This window comes from Ascidia mentula, chromosome 6, assembly GCF_947561715.1.
Source record: "Ascidia mentula chromosome 6, kaAscMent1.1, whole genome shotgun sequence".
NCBI lineage: Eukaryota > Metazoa > Chordata > Ascidiacea > Phlebobranchia > Ascidiidae > Ascidia > Ascidia mentula.
In genome coordinates this window covers 20,036,167-20,051,158 of record NC_138571.1, presented here as the reverse complement: position 1 = coordinate 20,051,158, position 14,992 = coordinate 20,036,167, and the positions used below count along the sequence as shown (strand labels likewise).

Here is a 14,992-nt window from a genome sequence, read left to right as displayed (position 1 = left end):
TTAGATCGTCTTGGCAAACGGGTTTCATTTCAAAATTTAGCGATAGCAACAGCTGACCATTCACGTGATTTGTGTCTTTTTTTGGCTTTTGTGTGATATGGTTTAACAGCTGTTTTGCGTCATATTAATCTCAAGTGACTTGGTCGCTTTGAGACTTTAAGTTTTCCCATGTGACTGTCCTTCATCGTCTTTCAGTAACCAACCTTTCTTTGTAACTTTCCGTGTGCGTTTAGCTGAGGACCGAGGCAGGGCAGGGCAGGGCAGGGCAGGGCAGGGCAGGGCAGGGCAGGGCAGGGCAGGGCAGGGCAGGGCAGGGCAGGGCAGGGCAGGGCAGGGCAGGGCAGGGCAGGGCAGGGCAGGGCAGGGCAGGGCAGGGCAGGGCAGGGCAGGGCAGGGCAGGGCAGGGCAGGGCAGGGCAGGGCAGGGCAGGGCAGGGCAGGGCAGGGCAGGGCAGGGCAGGGCAGGGCAGGGCAGGGCAGGGCAGGGCAGGGCAGGGCAGGGCAGGGCAGGGCAGGGCAGGGCAGGGCAGGGCAGGGCAGGGCAGGGCAGGGCAGGGCAGGGCAGGGCAGGGCAGGGCAGGGCAGGGCAGGGCAGGGCAGGGCAGGGCAGGGCAGGGCAGGGCAGGGCAGGGCAGGGCAGGGCAGGGCAGGGCAGGGCAGGGCAGGGCAGGGCAGGGCAGGGCAGGGCAGGGCAGGGCAGGGCAGGGCAGGGCAGGGCAGGGCAGGGCAGGGCAGGGCAGGGCAGGGCAGGGCAGGGCAGGGCAGGGCAGGGCAGGGCAGGGCAGGGCAGGGCAGGGCAGGGCAGGGCAGGGCAGGGCAGGGCAGGGCAGGGCAGGGCAGGGCAGGGCAGGGCAGGGCAGGGCAGGGCAGGGCAGGGCAGGGCAGGGCAGGGCAGGGCAGGGCAGGGCAGGGCAGGGCAGGGCAGGGCAGGGCAGGGCAGGGCAGGGCAGGGCAGGGCAGGGCAGGGCAGGGCAGGGCAGGGCAGGGCAGGGCAGGGCAGGGCAGGGCAGGGCAGGGCAGGGCAGGGCAGGGCAGGGCAGGGCAGGGCAGGGCAGGGCAGGGCAGGGCAGGGCAGGGCAGGGCAGGGCAGGGCAGGGCAGGGCAGGGCAGGGCAGGGCAGGGCAGGGCAGGGCAGGGCAGGGCAGGGCAGGGCAGGGCAGGGCAGGGCAGGGCAGGGCAGGGCAGGGCAGGGCAGGGCAGGGCAGGGCAGCTGTACTGTGCTCATCTCAGTTCATCGGTTTTGTGATTTGGTTCTGTTCAATTTTGTCTGTGCGTTTGGGCGTAAATTCACTCAGTTTGGCGTTGGTATAATTGCGCATGTTAATTTCGTGTCCAAAATTGTTCATTTTAAATGAATATTGTTGGAATGTTTGCATCAAGTTTCAATTAAAGTCAGGTTAGGAAAACACAACAATTAGAACTCACGTGCGATCTTATGTCAAATGCGTTAATCAAATAGGATTTCCCATCGATCATAAATAATATTGTTAAGTACCGGATTGAGGCTCATAATTGGCATATAGGTCGCAACACATGTAAAACTTGTATATTTAAGCGGCTTTTGCCACCGTCCAAGTCATCCAACATATTTATTTCATCTCAATTCAGTGTCAACCATTAGTATTCAGATAGAACAGCTTAAATTGCACTGAGTTTAACTGCGTCTTGTTCCATAACCAACCCAAACGCACCGATTAAAGGGAGCGAGAATTCAAAGCCAGAATAAATGCAGGTTTTACGAACTCTTGCAAACGAGCGCACGCACTTAGGTATTTGAACCGACTTCCTTTGCATGGATGTATTTTGATACGCCGTGTTTTCGTATCAGTGACGTTATTCGGTCCTCGGAAATTCAAAGGTCTCCGGCAACTTGAAGGAGGTTTTAAGCAAGTCACAGTTGCGTCGTGATTACTGCATTGAGTTTGTTCGGGTCTGTGTGGTTGGAAACGCAACGTGATCCAGTTCAGATCAAGCTTGTATTGTAGCTGACCGTGGTTTAAAGTCACTTGTGCTTGGACAAGTTATAACTGATAGAGTTGAAGGTGAAGTTTAAACCCAGTAGAGATGCCAGATGTAATTTGCGATGGATAACTCGCCTGCAAAACTCGTTTACAAAGATATGTTTGTTCCTTTATTATCAGAAAACAACTTTAATCATAAACAAATATTCTCAACACTTTCTGTGCGGCTGACTTATATCTGCATCAAAAGATCTTTAGCGCATATTGTTAATTGACGTGGAAGTACGTCCAACTTTCTAAAAAGACCAAGCGGTCCACGTGATGAATGCGTGATCGGCGCGTGTCTAGGTCGGCGCATTGCGATCACTAAGGCATTACGTGACTTGTGGCAGGTGGCTTTTTACAACTCGTGACATAAGAAATCAGTGACTTCTGTATCGCAACAATTGACAAATCAGTTTGTCCTAACAAAGTTTTGTGGTGTATTTGGCAACGATGTACATAACTACAGCATTCTTTTCATTGCGTTCGTTTGCTGATGTTGTTGAGACCTCAGTAGACGGGATAATGCAGTTATGTGCAATTAACAATCAACAAACTCACGCACTGAGCACTTCCTTGCGTAATTGCTGGCCGCACTGAAAGTTTTACATTAAGTAACGTAACATTGGTCAACAGTTTAAGGTTGGATTATGCGCAACTTTTATTTAAACTCCACATTTATCATTTGCATTATTTTCATATTTGTTTCATCTACGCAGCATAAATGTGTATTGATTTTCGCCAGCAGGTCTCAGTGAATCTTCCATATTTTCAGTGTAGTTGTTAATTAGGTAATTTTGGTGCAAATTTAACGTTGATGTTTACTTTGTTAATTTCCATGTGATGACTGAGCAGCTATTTACAGATTTTCAAAGTCTAGCTTGTTTGAAAATGTTGAAATTTATTTTGTTTGGAGTTTTGTTGGTTGGCCATCTTGTTATAACTCACCAACAACAAGTATGCAGAGTTGTTTGTGATGGACAAGAACAAGGATCAGAGATAGAACATTCCGGCTTGAAAGGTGGCAGAGGAGAGACTGGAAGACCAGGAAAGATGGGACCACGTGGACCTCGAGGTCACCGAGGTAAAAAGGGAGACCAAGGACCTGTGGCTGGCAAAGAAGATTTGTTGAGACTTGTTACAGGTATAAGATTCTTCTCTAAACACTTTTCGACAAAATTTATTATTGGATAGGAAACTTTAACAAACCAAGCAGTACAGATAGATATTTGATACAAACACAGCAGTACCACAAATCCCCTACACGGTGAACTCTCATAAAATCATATTAAAGTAAATTCATCGAAGATTTTATTCACAGAGTTGTCGAACAAAGTGGATCAATTGCAAGGTCAACTGAGTAACACTTCCAACAGTTGAGTTTCATTTTCATATAAATTGATATCTCACAGATGTGTCAAGATGACAAATGCTAAAACCTTTGCCCGTAACACACGTCATGACTCCCTTCTGACCCTAGTGGTGTAAATACCTGCGTACTCACCAATCACGTGACAAAACTCAACACATCTAACATTTTATTCACAGAGTTGTCGAACAGAGTGGATGAAATGCAGAGTGAGCAGAACCGCACATCTAACAATTAAGTTCATGCACTTAACATTCAATGTCCACTCACACATGGAACATTTTATTCACAGAGTTGTCGAACAGAGTGGATCAACTGCAGAGTGAGCAGAACTTCACATCTAACAGTTAAGTTCATGCACTTAACATTCAATGTCCACTCACACATCGAACATTTTATTCACAGAGTTGTCGAACAGAGTGGATCAACTGCAGAGTGAGCAGAACCGCACATCTAACAGTTAAGTTCATGCACTTAACATTCAATGCCCACTCACACATGGAACATTTTATTCACAGAGTTGTCGAACAAAGTGGATCAACTGCAAAGTGAGCAGAACCGCACATCTAACAGTTAAGTTCATGCAGTTAACATCCAACGCCCACTCACACATCTAACATTATATTCACAGAGTTGTCGAACAGAGTGGATCAAATGCGGAGTAAGCAGAAACGCACATCTAACAGTTAAGTTCATGCACTTAACATCCAACGCCCACACACACATCGAACATTTTATTCACAGAGTTGTCGAACAGAGTGGATCAACTGCAGAGTGAGCAGAACCACACATCTAACAGTTAAGTTCATGCACTTAACATTCAATGTCCACTCACACATCGAACATTATATTCACAGAGTTGTCGAACAGAGTGAATCAACTGCAAGGTCAACTGAGTAACACTTCCAACAGTTGAGTTTTACTTTATTTAAATATAAATCTCACATATGTGTCAAATTCTGAAAACCTTTGCCCGTAACTGACGTCATTACTCGCTTCTGCCTCTAGTGGTATAGATTGGTGAGATATCTACACCACTAGGGGCAGAAGCGAGTAATGACTTGACTTACGGGCAAAGGTATTGGCAAACCCAACATATACGTCATCACGTGCGAATCAGAGAGGTTTCCATCTGGCACCGGTATATTCTGGTCATAATGCAGGTCGTGCAAATATTGTGGGGATTTCACCGCCTACTTGCGTGTGAATGAGTTTAACTCAATACTTCTGCCAATCTGATGAGTTTTAACCGTCTGCAGATCTCAGGAATTTCATAGATTCTCTTCCACCGGTTTCCTGTAAAACTTCAGATATTAAAGGTCGCCAACATCTCATATCGGGAGAAGAAGTTTACTGTGAAGATGGGTGGCAGGTATTGATAATGTGGTAAATATCACTAACACAGGGGTGGGCAATCCCTGGCACCAACGCTATGTTGGGTAAGCGAGGTGATTATGCACGCCATGTAATTTCCGATTTCACACTACAATACTTAACCATACGCCCGGGATTGTGTTGTTTGTAAAGGTCAGGAAATTACACATGAAAGTGAAAAGTCATATATTGACATGGAGGTCATCTAACTTTTTTAGACCGATTCTCCGAAAATCAGTGTCAAGTGTTTTACTTGATAAATACCAGGTGTTCCAGCGTCGTTATGATGGATCTGTGAGTTTCGACAGAGATTGGGTGGATTACAAGAACGGGTTTGGGGATCTATCAACAGAAGTTTGGATTGGTTTGTATTCCAATAAAGCAATCCTTAACCAAGTACAAATGTTGCAAAACTTTGAATAATAGTTTGTTTTAGTATAAAATGTACCGCTCTTCTGGCATAAAATATACGTGCTGTATTTTTACGACGTTTCGTCTGCCATTCAGCGAGACTTCATCAGGTATTGATGCCGCAATTTCAAAGTAAACTACACTAAAACATTAAGGACCACAAAAAGAAAAAAGGACACGTTGACACCGCTTGTCAGATCACGTGACAGAGCCAAAACACGAAACACTGCGGAAGGCGCAACAGTTACAACAAATTGTTATAAACTGCCGGAAAGTAAATGAATGTAAAGCGACTCAAGAAAGAGCCGCTTGGTGTGGTCCAACTCCTTTTCCAGAACTTAGGCTTTATCGAAGGCAACTTCGTGTCAGCAAGACTGCGTTGGCCAAGCATGCGGTGACACTGCGATACGAAGTTGCCTTTGATAAAGCCCTTTCCAAGCTCTGGAAAAGGAGTTGGACCACACCAAGCGGCTCTTTCTTGAGTCGTTTCACATTCACAAAAACAGTGGATGCGTCAACGACAAAGAACAATGTGTTTACTTTCCTGCAGTTTATAACAATTTGTTGTAACTGTTTCGCCTCCCGCAGTGTTTCGTGTTTTGCCTCTGCCACGTGATCTGACAAGCGGTGTCAACGTGTCCTTTTTCCCTTTTTGTGCCCCTGAATGTTTTAGTGTAGTTTACTTTGAAATTGCGGTATCAATACCTGATGAAGTCTCGCTGAATGGCAGACGAAACGTCGTAAAAATACAGCACGTATATTTTATGCCAGAAGAGCGGTACATTTTAAATTGCAATATGCCTGTGGCAGCAACAGGAGTTCCAGGTTTGTTTTACTGAACACATTGTTATAACCTGTGCACACCCAGTTAAATATACAGGCCTACCAAGCAAAACGTTTCAAGCAAGCTACGTAACAATACTAGAGTCAATATAACAGTATCAGTTAATCCAATTTAAATTCCAGTGTTTTCAGCAATATTATTACAACCAACAAATTTTATCAGGTTTGGAAAAACTGCATCAAATCACCAGTGCGTCCACTAGATGTCGTCTTCGTGTTGACCTTCAGGATTTTTCCGGAGGTCAAGGTTTTGGCGAGTATAGGTAAGAATATGACGTATTTAACGTTTTCAATTTATTGCCTTTGTTCCAACGATAATTTACTCGATGCTGCCAGGTCGTCATAACTAACAAAATCATAAAAGACATTAGGGAAATACCCCCCTTATTACGTCAGATTCACAAAATTCGGGATTTAAGTTTGAAGCAACACAGGATATTCTTGCTGTGTTTCAATGTATTTACTCGGTTCGGAATAATTATGAAAACAAAAAGTTTAGATACCGCACACACATAGGGATGGTAATCAATTCGTAACGACCCCACATCAACGCTCTTGAGGTTTGCGCGATCGCTTGGTCGCGGATTGCCGGGACCGAGCTCAGTGGGGCTCGGATTGGGTCGAACGCCACCTTTTTGCGCTTAGAGAATGTGGCTGCAGAAAATTTTCTTTCCCTTGATTCCAAATCTTCTGAAGCGTAGGCATCTGGAAGACAGTTCAAGCGAAATTAACCACGACCAAACCGTTTGACAATTGATGGCAGCAATTCAGTGAATATTAGTGCTGTGTCCCACATCGATATATGGGATCAAATGGTTATTATATTCTCCATCTAACACCCATGCATAATCCAGTGTTTGAAATTTCGATTTTCTGCCCAACATGCTCGGCTCCCAATGTTTTGAATGAGGCAACAAAAATCCCGTAATCGCGACGTGTAAGACACTGGCACAACTTGATTGTCAGTGTATAAGTTGTATAGTGTAAACACTCTGTGTTCTCTTTGCCCACCCCTGGGTTAGCTGCTGGTCGTTGCGTGGTTGATTGGATATTGTTGGGTCTCTATGCGAGAAAATGGGTGCATTGGTCTGCAGAGTTAATTCCTTAGGCCAGTGGTTCTTACCCGGTGGGAAATTTTAGGGTTGTAGGTGGATAATTAGTCGGCACCGAAATACACAAAAGTAGTCGGAAAAGAAATATAATGATCTGTATTCACTGTGTGTTGTACACTTACCTCTTTGTAATCGCCGAACGTTTAACCGAGGCACACGTCCCCTGCCAGTGACGTAGGTTCAGAAATATTAAAAAACTCTCGGCTAAAACTCATCTAACTTTTGCTTCTCCTGTAAGATATTCCAAATACATCTTGCAATGTCAGCATCGTATGCTTGATTGACATCTTATTTAAATGGAACAGGTTTCAGGTTGCTTAAAAATGGACCTCAAGTCGTTTGTGAACTTAAAGTTGAAAAATAACTGGGTTTCCTTCTCAAAACTTCTAATCCCACTCTGTGTTTATTGCTTAGTTGACAAATAATTATCCCACACAACACAACACAATGTATGACACATGTCGTTTATTACGTCATAAAGGGTTTTATGTTTAACAATCATTTCCATGATCAACAAAGCAATGTAAGCGGATTGATTCAAAACAACAAAATATCCGTTGTTATTTAAATTACTTTGCATTAAATTAAACATTATGACATTGTTGTTTTCAGTACTTTCAGCATTGGCGATGAAGGAAGTTCTTACACAATTACTATATCCGGATATTCGGGGAATATATCAGATTCCATGATTGATGGGCCGTACAGTCTAAACGGGATAAGATTTTCAACCCGCAGCAGAGACCATGATACGTGAGTAATAATGATACAACGTGTCTGATTATATTTCTGTTTTACTAACGAAGTAAATCGAGTTGTTTTAATAAAGATGAAATGCATTTCCTCAAATAGTTGATTTTCGTTGACAAAGTTAACCGTCCACCCTAAATCAACAATTGTAAAAATCAATTGCTCTGAAACAGGGGGTTGCGTTAAAGTTTTAGTTAAACACAAGTTTTAACTGAGTTTAAATAAGTTGTAACACAGAGTTGTTGACAACCGACTTAATTATAATTGCAGGCATCCAAGTGTTAATTGTGCTGTGTATTATGGTGGAGCTTGGTGGCATCATAGATGTTCACATGCCCATCTCAATGGTCCGTGGTCGAGAACTTCTACTCATTTCAACACTATGAGTTGGTGGGATTGGAAAAACTCATGGAGCGGAATAATGAGTTCTAAGATGAAAGTGAAATGCGAATAATTGTTGGGGAGGTTTAAAGTGACGAAAATTAACATTGCGTCGTTAGTAACCATGGCAACGTTGTGTTGATTTACAATTATTGACAGACATTGTAAATACTTTCACCTGTTTTGATAAAGGCTTGAAATCGTAAATAACAGGGGAGCAATTATACCGAACCGAATTTATTCCACAAATCTCTACAGTTTTTGTGTTAGTAGCGAAAACTTTGCCATTTTGCATGTTTGTTATTATCATGGTATTTGTAGGGCGTTACTTAAAACGTCTACACAAATAATAACACTGACGTATATCTGACTCCTGATAAAAAGGCTGCTATCAAACCCACAGTCAATCGATCAGTTTAATACATAATAAACAAGCGCACGAGGATTAACAATAACACGTTACAAACCACGCGTACAAAAAGTCTCTGTCCTATATGTCCTTTGTCCTCTGTCCCTTCGTATCATTTTTACGCAAAAGACATGTGGCCTATATAGAAAATGCATACCGGGTTATTTGAGTTCGGATTACCACGTGACTCATTTGAAAAGGCGGCTTGTTGCTGGAAGTGTCAACGAACGAATAGCACGTTCGCCGTAAGTGAGTTAAACTTGGTTTACAGCGTGATAATTATCCGACGTTATTGAAAAAACGGTTGATGCCAGAAAAACACAACGTAATAATTGCAATTATGACGTCGACACTACTTATTATTACATTTTGTGCGTTTCGGATGTCACTTCTTCCATAGAATTATGTCAACGTGTCAATTAGATATTGACAACATATTCCGTTTTATCATTCCTTGTATATCATGTCGTTGTTGTAATATCGCATGCAACCGTTTCCATGCTTTATGTTGTATATCATGTCGTTGTTGTAATATCGCATGCAACAGTTTCCATGCTTTATGTTGATAATCCATGTAAATATAAACATTGATCCATCAGATTCGACAGTTGATTTCTGATTCGAGGATGTCAGTAAATTTGATTCAGTTCAGTTTGACTTTCTCTGATAAACCCCAAAAACGCATTCACGCCAATTCACCGCAAATATTTGCAGAAATGCGCGGATATCGCGGCGCCATTTCTCCGACTTATGGGAAAGGTTTTATGTGAGGGTAAATTGTGTAAAAAGGTTTCTTGTCAACATCCAGGTCCTCATTGCAGCCCAAATGATGACGTCACGGCCGTGGGCGTTCGAGTGGCGTCTGTCACGTGTTTTATTTGTGTTGTTGTTTTTGTCTGTTCAGTTACCTGCCTACCTCTGCACACACCTTGCTGCAACTCATTCTTACTTGGCACTGATGATGAACACAGTGGTGTTTGAAACATTTGCTTCGGCATGAGTAGCATACTAGCTTTGGCTTTCCTTTACAAATCATTTTCTTGTCACCTCCCAAGGTTAGACCTTATACACTCTTGCGTAATAACCAAACTTAACACAGCAGTTTGTGGAGGACACAGACGCGTCTGATGCGTCTGCCGGTTGCATTCCATGGAAGAATGTAGATGGCATGGAGAGAGTGAAGTTTTGTAGAATTGATTCCTGAACTCGAAATAAATTACTCGATAAATAGAATTTCCAGCCACCAAACACCAAGGGTCATGATGTCAGTTTCAGGCCATGTTTAAAACCAGAATTTTCCGACAAGATCTCAAAATATGAATTTCTTTTCGATCCCAATTCAGGGTTTGTTTCTTTTTCAAAACCGAGCGACAGTGAAACAATAGCAGTAATTGGAACGTAACAATAAGCAATTGTGACATCACAGGCCTCAACTGGCTTGCCGCAGACATGCAAGGAACTGTGTTTATAAAACAACCAAATCGAACATGCAATAAATTGATGCAAATGTACAATAAATAATATTAGACAGATAACAATGTTAAAAGATAGGCAGTTTGAGGATAAAAGGGTTGACAAAAATAGGTACGAAAGCGGTTGGAATATTTCATGTTGCGTGGTGACGTCGTCGTATTGATGACGTTATTTAGATGTTAAAATTAAGCAGAAACACATATTTTGGGTGTGGTTCATAATTGCGGAGAAAAATTGTGAAATAATATTGAAATTACAAAAGTTGAACAGCCATGAGTGGGACTGACAACTTTATCGCTGGTAGTGATTTCTAGGTTATGGAATTTGGTTTCCCGAAAACAAAATAGACAGAAAAGATCACCAAGTGCTTCAGGACAAGAAAGAATATGACTAGCGTAAAAAACATGTGAAAGTGGCAAAACAAATGAAAATCGTCACTGCAAGGTTTAAACACTGGAGCGGAGTATTGAGAGTGGGTGTAAGCGTGTATGCCGAAACTATAAGATACATGATCCTGTAAATAAACCTTATTGGGACGTGAAAGACTTGGAACAACTAGCGAGCTCGTTCGGGTACAACGACACCCTGGTTAACTCTGTGGATCCTCCCAACCGACGATAGTTTTTGCTTAGTAATGTCACAAAAACATGCATCGGCGAAGGTAATATTGTGTGGTAATGTGGAACCCATTGAGATATATCGCTGTGGTCCATATGGTGACCCTGTGGAAAACCCCTGATTTTAACATTCAAGTTTGTGGCTAGAACGACAAATACTAAAGTTTCGTTAAAATCTGAACGCAATAAAAGTGCTCGGTGTCAACTTTCAATGCTTTCGGCGGAAGAGGGCGGTGACGTAAGCTCGCATGAGTTTCACAATCTCATTAACTTGTTCTGCGGTGAAGGAAATGTCCCCTCTTGACTCGGTCTGAAGTCTGAAAACATTCGCAGATCCCGCTCCGAAAGACTGGATCCTGAGAGGAAGACACAATAACATGTTCAACTCAAGGAATGTAGCTGCAAAATCTTGTTTAATTGTTTGAAACAGTGGTTCTGAGACTTTTCAAACGTCAGAGCTGAATTCGAAACCGGCCGCAGCAAACCCGAAACTCTATTTGAAACCTTTATTTGTAAGTCGGCATTTGACCGAATCAAACATTTGGGCCGTAGTTCACCAACAATTTTGTTTTCTGACGCCAAATAAACTGCAGGGAAATATGGACTTCACGTTACCCCACTACTATGGTTATGGTAAGTTTATGTTTCGTAAAATAAACTGCATTATATTCATAAGACCGATAAGCAGAAACGTTGAGAGCCAATAACTCCAACAAGTTTCGTGTCTTCCCGCGTTGAAAACGAACCATTGTGTTCGATCAAACTTACTTTTCATATGAGAAATGATCTAGGGACTGTGAGTGACCTCGTTTGAACACAGTTGCTCCCTGCGCCGATATCGTCAGAGTGAGAAGGGTTTGACCGAACTGCGCGTCGTGATTTTCAACTTTAAACAAGTAGGATCCGTATCCGGGCCACCGACGTGCAAGGTTAACATATTCAGCCTGAAACAAATTGTTGAGATAAAATGAATTAGACGGAATGAAGAGAACGCGAAATATGCTGAACATAAAATTATGCGAATAATATTTAAACATCAAGCAGCCAAACACAATGCCAATAAATATCAACCACGGGCAGAGATGTCCCGACATCCAATAACACAAAACTCCAGTCTTATTGTTTAGTGAGATTATTGTGATACTGACCACGGCGTCTTCTTGCGGCATTCCTCTCAATCTCCTCCATCTATCCAGGACGTTTGATTTGACATCCTGCAGTTCCTCCAGGAAGAGAGTCCTCTTCATCTCACCGCTCTCACCTTCCTCCTTCACCTTCTTCATCCCTCTCTTCCGGAACGTGTTGAAAAGACTCGACCCCTGAAAGAATTAAAATCTGACGAAACTCTTCGTTGACAAAAACGATTTGTTCAATTTTAACGTTTCGGCCTCAATTCGCTTCGTCCACAAATTAAAATCCTTTGTTGTTTTACTAACTATCAATATACGAGCTGATTTAAAGAATGACGATTAGTTGTGGAATACGATTCATGCGCGGTTGATGCCAACGTCCAAATATAACTCAATTTTCTTTTGAACAAAAACGACTTGAACGCGTGCGAACAATAAATATGCGGAATAAAATGGCACAGGCACCGATAAAACCACAGTTTATCGAGTCAGGCCCCCATGGGAACGGATAACTAGCATGGTATGAAAGGATGTGTTCGAAGAGGGGGAGATCTACGTGGCGAGTTTGAAATTTTACGTAATTTATGAGAACGTCTTAATTATCGAAAAAATCAAATTGAGACCGAATAAAAACCTTTACTCACAGAACGTTTCTTGGCTGGCATTGAGTTTGCATTTAATTCATTCGAGAAAGAATCGGTTCGTTTGAAGTAGAAGTCTTCGTTTTCGTTTGTGATCTCGTAAGCGGCCATCAACTTGTTGATTGGATAATATTTGCCAATGTCAGCACTGGAAAATGAAATCCATGTTTTATATTCGCAAAAGAAGTCTTGAAAATCCATTGGCATTTTTATATTTTTATGCTTTTTGTTGGTTAAACGGAACGAAGCAATGAAGATAAAGTTTCGGCTCCACTTAAACAAACTTACTCAATATTGATTTGATGGTAATTTCCTTCAGCGAATTGCAACCTTAAAGCTGCGATATCTTTCAATGCGTCATTAGATAGTGGGTAAAGTCCCTGTATCACTTGTTCGTGGACCTGCAACATTAGGGAAGTTCTGAGTTAATGTTTTTAAGAAAGCTAGAGGTTTTATGAAATTTATTTCCTGCATTGGAAACTCCTGCGTTTAGAAAATACAAAATACAAAAATGAGTAAAATATTCATATTAAGTCAAGCACTCAAGGTCAGTGTTTCCCGAAATTTTTTCGCCAAAGTTATTTGAGTTGAGAAGGAACCCAGACGATTTAAGGTGTCCAGTAGCTCATGTAAGGAATTCTAGGGCTCCGTGAAATCCGCGTTGGATGCCAGGTTACCATGACGACAGAATCAACCGAGGCAAGTTTTCAATCAAAAAATCTAAAATCACTGAATGGAAACAGAGAAACTCCCGACTCACGTCTTCGTCAACGAAGTGATATTCGATTGAGTCTTCCCGTGCATCAATCGGATCGAACACACAGTAAAGTTTGAAGTAGAATACCCATTCCGAATCCTTACCGCCACTATCCGGATTCGTTTGTGATTCCGAGTTTGTTCTGTTTAAATTCGAATGTTTCGCGTTACATGAGAAAGGGTCAAATTACATGTTGCGAAAATCTACTTTTGTACGATAATATTTTTATTTTCTTCTTTGAGCTGTGTGACCAATTACTTGCAACGAATTTGTAACTAGACTTCTCAAATCAAGTAAAAAAGTTCCAACGGCAACTTACTGTTCGAACTTTGCAACGATATCAGCGAGGAAAGTGTTTGGTTCAATCGCTCTGTCAACATCGCCCTTGTGTTCGAATAATGCGAACGTGTTCTTATTCCCCTCCACGTTCATTCCATGCTGGAGTTTCTGGACAACCTGAACACCAAAGTTGGACGTAAACTGTCTAAAGTGACTCCTCTAATTTAAAGTAAAAACATTTTGTAACTAAAACAACGAAACGCTTCTGAACACATAAAAATGCAGAACATAATTTAATAACAAATATTGAAAAAGAAGCATGTTTGCTACCAACCAACAAAACCAGATCATCAGAAGAAAATACAATTCAAAATTATACAAGAAATACTTCCGAGTGTTCGACATTACAATTTGTAACAAAACACTACTTGCCTTTCCAGCAGTGGTGAAAGAGTTGATGTAGATTTCGCATGTTGCGCCACCATAGCAGTTAATCACAGTGACCAGGTCCCTCATCTCCAGCACAGCACAAATCTCAGCAATGGAAGGAACCATCTCACGTCGACGTGACGTCTGCTGACTCAGCGCATTTTCACCGAACTCGGCATAAGCTCCACCAAGAGTACCAGGAAATCGCTCTTGTACACTGATAACGGATGTTAATAAACAAACGGTGAAAAGGGATCCCCGAATAATCATTACTGTACAGATTCCCAGGCATCTTATGGCACATTTGTGTGCAGTCAACAGCGCGAGGTAAGATAACCCGACCCGCTGTAATGCAAAACTACTGCTTAGTAGCAAGTGCTTCTCAAAGTGGCGCACGCCCCACCCATTTGGCCCGGCAAAATCGTCGGTGGACGGGACGGTTTAAGACATTTCTTGGCTTATCTCTCATTAAACGAGCATTTTGTTTCAAATTTACTGGGAATACAAAGCATTGAGGCAAGCAATAAATTCTGGTTTACCAACAAAAGTGGGGTTAGAGATGTTTTAGAATTAGCGCTCAGACCAGATATTCCCAAAATTTTCGTCTGCGAAACCTATAACGATTGTTTAACTTAACAAAGAACCCCAAAAATTTAGTAAACCTTTTGTGTTAAGGGTTCCGCGAACTCTACATTGGATAACCAAGTTATTTACACACTTAGTGACGTCATACCTCTTTAGATGCAGCTTCAGGTAAGACAGCACGGGACGTGATGGGCGGTACGCGCAACACATACAAGCTATGAGATGCCAGTAATGCGGACATGACGTCACATGAAGCTGGTTACACATTTGCTCGTCTGTGGTGAGTTGGAGGGTGTAGATGGCGGTTTGTTTGATTAATTGCAGATAAAGCTCGTCCTGGAATAGCTTGGAGCCGTGGCACACTCGCATGATCGCCTGGAACGAACAGATAGATAGTTTGTTGGCTGCACGGTGTCGCAATGCTTTTTGA

The 14,992-nt window shown here is 42.5% G+C and overlaps 2 protein-coding genes across 2 annotated transcripts in view; both read left to right on the top strand.

Moving 5' to 3' along the window:
• Positions 1 to 2,873: 2,873 nt before the first annotated feature.
• Positions 2,874 to 14,992, top strand: part of LOC145907417 (uncharacterized) — a 116,766-nt gene continuing 104,647 nt past the window's right edge. Inside the window, exons 1-4 of the mRNA XM_082994832.1 lie at positions 2,874 to 3,146; positions 3,324 to 3,377; positions 3,551 to 3,580; positions 3,664 to 3,717. Of these exons, the coding sequence (XP_082850958.1) occupies positions 2,894 to 3,146; positions 3,324 to 3,377; positions 3,551 to 3,580; positions 3,664 to 3,717 (391 nt within the window). The 5' untranslated portion in view covers positions 2,874 to 2,893. The remainder of the gene's footprint in view (positions 3,147 to 3,323; positions 3,378 to 3,550; positions 3,581 to 3,663; positions 3,718 to 14,992) is intronic.
• On the top strand, positions 4,195 to 9,156 carry LOC145906358 (ryncolin-1-like). Its single transcript, XM_082993778.1, has 6 exons — positions 4,195 to 4,282; positions 4,631 to 4,743; positions 5,013 to 5,109; positions 6,163 to 6,262; positions 7,724 to 7,864; positions 8,132 to 9,156. Exons 1-6 carry the CDS (start codon positions 4,195 to 4,197, stop codon positions 8,313 to 8,315), a joined length of 723 nt encoding a protein of 240 aa, XP_082849904.1. The 3' UTR covers positions 8,316 to 9,156.